This window comes from Orbicella faveolata, unplaced genomic scaffold (genome assembly GCF_042242905.1).
Source record: "Orbicella faveolata isolate gen_17 unplaced genomic scaffold, um_ofav_v1 contig_46, whole genome shotgun sequence".
NCBI classification, from domain to species: domain Eukaryota; kingdom Metazoa; phylum Cnidaria; class Anthozoa; order Scleractinia; family Merulinidae; genus Orbicella; species Orbicella faveolata.
The window spans coordinates 31,130,320-31,134,771 of NW_028301576.1; the positions used below are offsets into that span (position 1 = coordinate 31,130,320).

General features: G+C 38.7%; 1 protein-coding gene across 1 annotated transcript; it reads left to right on the forward strand.

The window, feature by feature from the left end:
* The first annotated feature begins 369 nt into the window (after positions 1 to 369).
* LOC149099694 (uncharacterized) lies at positions 370 to 3,047 on the forward strand. Its single transcript, XM_089277807.1, has 2 exons — positions 370 to 1,098; positions 1,220 to 3,047. The coding sequence occupies exons 1-2, from the start codon at positions 383 to 385 to the stop codon at positions 2,757 to 2,759; spliced, it is 2,256 nt and encodes a 751-aa protein (XP_089133933.1). The 5' UTR covers positions 370 to 382; the 3' UTR covers positions 2,760 to 3,047.
* Positions 3,048 to 4,452: the final 1,405 nt, after the last annotated feature.

Consider the following 4,452-nt stretch of genomic DNA (forward strand, 5'->3'; position numbering starts at 1 on the left):
ACACTGCCAGAATGAAGTATCAGATCTTCCTGAGTATCAATATATTCACTTTATTTTCAGCCAATTTGTCATTGTGGAACATAACAGCAGAAAAAAATGTGGGTTAGCCTCAGTGTTCTCAGTTACCTGTGCAGTGTGTGGTACAGAGAATGTTGTCAAGACCTCCAGTGAACACAGGAACGGTCAAAGAGGTTCACTCAGTCAGGATGTTAATTCAAGAGCTGTTCTCGGGTGTCTACATACAGGAATTGGTGAAACCCACCTGAATAATTTACTGTGTACATTAAATATTCCCTCCATGAATCCAGTAACTTTCAAGAGTAGAGAAAACGAGATTGGGCATGCAGTAGAGCAACTAACAAAGAAAAGTTGTAAAACTGCAATGTCAGAAGAAAGAAATGCTGCCATCAAAAAGGGTGTAAAAGCAGATGACCAAGGCTGCATCAATATCCCCTGCTCATATTACATGGGTTGGCAAAAACAGGGAAAGGGGCATAACTTGTCAACTGCTCATGCTGCAGTCATGGGTTTAACTTATGGGAAGGTTATGGATTATACTACGAGAACAAAATCCTGCAGGGTTTGCACAAATGCTAAAAAAACTGGAAAACAAGCCAAGCAACACAATTCTCAACTCAATCATACAGCATCATCAAAAGCAATGGAGCCTATGGCAGCAGTCCATTTGTTTACTGAAAGCCTAAATTCTAATGTCAAACTATCTGTTTATGGTGGGAATGAAGACTCCACAACAGGTACACTTACAAAAGAGAAGGTCCCTTATCCTGTAGAAAAGTGGACAGACATTGTGCATGCCAAAAGATCCCTTACTACAAGGCTGTATAATTTAAGCCAACGTGGGAAATTTGTAAATTCTTCAACTCTCTCACAGAAAGTTATCAACTACTTGGTCAAATGTTTTACTTATAGCATGTCTCAAAATAAGGGAAATCCATCAGCCCTTCAAAAATCCTTAAAAAGCATTCTACCACATTCGTTTGGAGACCACAAAAATTGCAATGACTCATGGTGTGGTGCCAAGAAAGACCCTATTAACTATAAACACTCTGACTTACCCTATGGCAAAGATCTCTATGGCAACAACTGTTTCAAGTTCCATTTAATCAACCACTCAATAGCGTACAGCACAGTAAGACACGAGGATGAAACTCGATACTAGTCTAGTTGAACAGTGATAGTAATCACGTGCATATTGTAACAACAACTTAAAGAAAGCTTTGGAGATAATTTTTGATGAATATTGTACTGACATAGTAGTTGCAAAGTTATCACCTGGGTCAAATTCACAGAGAAATGAGGCCCTAAACAGTGTTATAGGCTCAAAAAATCCCAAAATTAGATACTATGGTGGAGGTGAAAGTAATGACTTCCAAGTGGCCTGTGGCATCTCGCAAGTAAACCTTGGATATCAGTACATTAGCCAAACACTTGAGCGCCTCAACATTGAACTTGGTATACACTGTATCAGCTACATTGAAAGGATGGATCACAAGGCTACCCAAGACAGACTAAGAAAAAACAGCATTAATTTCAAACGCCGAAGAGGTCAACTACATAAGCAGAAGTTAAATCTTGATGGTAAAAAACAAGCTAAGGAAGGAAACACATACCAAAGTGGAATAGGACTTAACCTGAATCCAAACAATTCTACCAAACTGATCCAAGAATTCGACATCATCAATTTAAAAATTTCAAGTGAGGAGCTGAAAAACTTTGAAACATGCATTCCTGAATTAATGATCAGACCAGTGGCGGAGAAATTTCTCTATGACAAAAACACTGTTTACAATTTCATCATTTACGATATTGAAACAAACACGTTTAGAAAAACTGCAGAAATATGCCAACTTTCAGCAGTTGATCAATCAGGTTTGCACTGTTTCAACGACTACATATTACCTTTGAGGGATGTAGATATTCATGCTACAAGGGTAAATGGTTTAAGTGTCCAAACAGTCAGAGGCATCAGGACCCTGTTCAAAGACAATCAACCAGTTGAAACTGTGTCAATTGGAAAGTCCCTCGAAAATTTTCTAACCTACTTGGAGAAAACTGTCAGGTGTATGAAAAGTGATAATAATATTTATACTGTTTTAATCGGGCACAACTCTCAGGTTTTCGATAATTCAACTCTTCTTCGTCAAGGTGGACATCAACTTTGTGAAAAACTTTCCTGTCTTAACATTTTCTTTTCTGACACTCTCCCTGTGATGAAGAACTTGGTCAAACGTAAACATCCCTCTCTGGTCTTACTGGATGGTTCCACAGTTAAATTAAATCAACAATCCATTTATCAGACACTTTTCCATGAACCTTTCCCCGCACATGATTCAATGGAGGATGTTAGAGCTTTAAGAAGAATAGTCTTTGACTTGCGTTTGAACATTTCAGAGGACATGTTGACAGAGAACATGTCAACAACACAGTACGCAGAAAACGACATGAAATACCTTGATCATCGCCATGAACTCCTGCAGACGTTCCGAGGAGCTCTTTATCATTTAACAAATGCAGAATTCCCCATCAAACAACAGATTGCTGAAAAAATAGCCAGAAGTGGCATTTCATATCGAGACCTTAAGAATGTTTTCAAGAAGTTCGGGGCAAAAGGGCTTGTTGGCGTATTGCCTCTACCTCCATCTTCAGCAACTAGCAAGGCCCCACGAGTGACAAAAACAACCTGTATTCTTGCCAAGATCATTGAGCATTTCAAAACAGCGGAGGAAACCACAAGTTAAAACGCATTTCCATAAGGTCTAGATAGCAGCAGACACGTAAAGAATTTTAAGGAAAACGACCAATTTTTTAAGTTTGAAAGACGTTTCGACAGAACTTCTGTCATCTTCAGTTGAATGAATGATTACAAAGCAAGTTGAATAATACGTAGGCAAAAATGCTAATTAAGAGTCCCTGTCCATAAAAATGGAAAATAACTCGGCAAGGATAGAAAATTCGATTTCGCTCATATTTTCATGGTAGATTGGCTAGGGCATGACAAAAACTACTGGATAGTTTTTTTGGCAAAATATCCTTTTATTTCAAAGAAATATGCAAATTACCAAATTCCGTTAAAATTGTCATTTAACGCACACCATTTTTTTTACACAAGTTTGAGAGCCTCGCATGCAAAACCACATCATTCTTCCGTCTTTAAAACACTCAAATATTTTTGTGTTTTGTTTAAATGTGTACTGGGTTGATTTTAGGGAATGTTGCATTGTCTTTTTGGGTGCAAAATAATTGAATTTCGAAGACATGTATTTCATTCACTTAAAAGTACTTCGTGAATATAATTGATTTTCACCATGTGTGAAACCTTCAAATGGATCAAGCTTCTGGTGGTTGAATCGCAGAAGGATGGTGTACAGAATCCTGTGAAAATTTCTTTGGGCAAATGATTGTGAGCGACGCGAGAGCTCTCCAAAGTACATCAAAAATGCAAATATTTCACCATCCGTCATCAAATTTCAACTTACGGGTTAGACGTATATTTTAGCATGCGCCACATGACTTGACGTATGTTAAGTTGAAATAGACAGAGCTGATAATTTCGAAATGTTCTAACCTCATTTGCTGTAAAAGGCAGGTCCAAAGCCCATTTGACGTGTTTCTCTCACCGTTCATCGCACGTAAAGCAGAAGTTTGCTTTTGTTTACCTAACGTCCGATGTACATCGCCAACTGCCAACTTATTTAACGGTCGAATACCATGAATCTGTGACCTTCTTTCGACACATATGATCACCACTGCATCTAAGTCAAAAACGGCTAAGTCATTTGTAGATAGTTGCTTGCTTTGCACTACACCAAAACATTACGTTTGATCATCATGGTTTGATGGCTTGAATCCTTGCTTGCAGCGGTTCCTTGTTCGTCACGCAATGCTGTCATCCCATTTTAAGGGGTAGGGGTAGGACAATTTCTATCCTAATACGTAAGGCTCCGTAAGGCTTGGAATCACTGGGAGCACACAATCGTGTTGAGTAGGAAGAGATTGAATTAAGAAATGAAAAGAATGAATAGTTTACCATTGCCCCTGTTGTTATCTTTTACTCGACCACCGCTACCTACATGCCCTGCGTAATACTGTAACGCTCGACTCATACCTAGGTCTTTTCGCGCTATGCAATTATTTTTGGTTTACATGTAATACAGTGGGCTACCCTCGGGGAAATGGGTGGTGACCGCTTAATGGGGCTAGCTAGTGTACCTTGAATATTTAATTTTTCACTGTCGGGCTATAAATTTCTTGGTGAACATGGAGTCAATTCAAGACAATCATGATAGACGTGTGTTTGAATTATCACTCATCATGCACCTTCAATTTCAGACTCTTATCTGCCATCGCCCTTTCCAAAACAAAGTGGTTAAATTTTGGGTGGCTGCTTAATAGGGGTAGAGACAATAATGAAACCCTTATTGGAATGACCCA

Bases quoted from the DNA above. Each gene is read 5' to 3' on its own strand.
- LOC149099694 (XM_089277807.1), top strand. From the start codon at position 383: ATGTCAGAAGAAAGAAATGCTGCCATCAAAAAGGGTGTAAAAGCAGAT. The intron at 1,099-1,219 runs CAACAACTGTTT...TGCATATTGTAA, and splicing joins TATGGCAAAGATCTCTATGG to CAACAACTTAAAGAAAGCTT.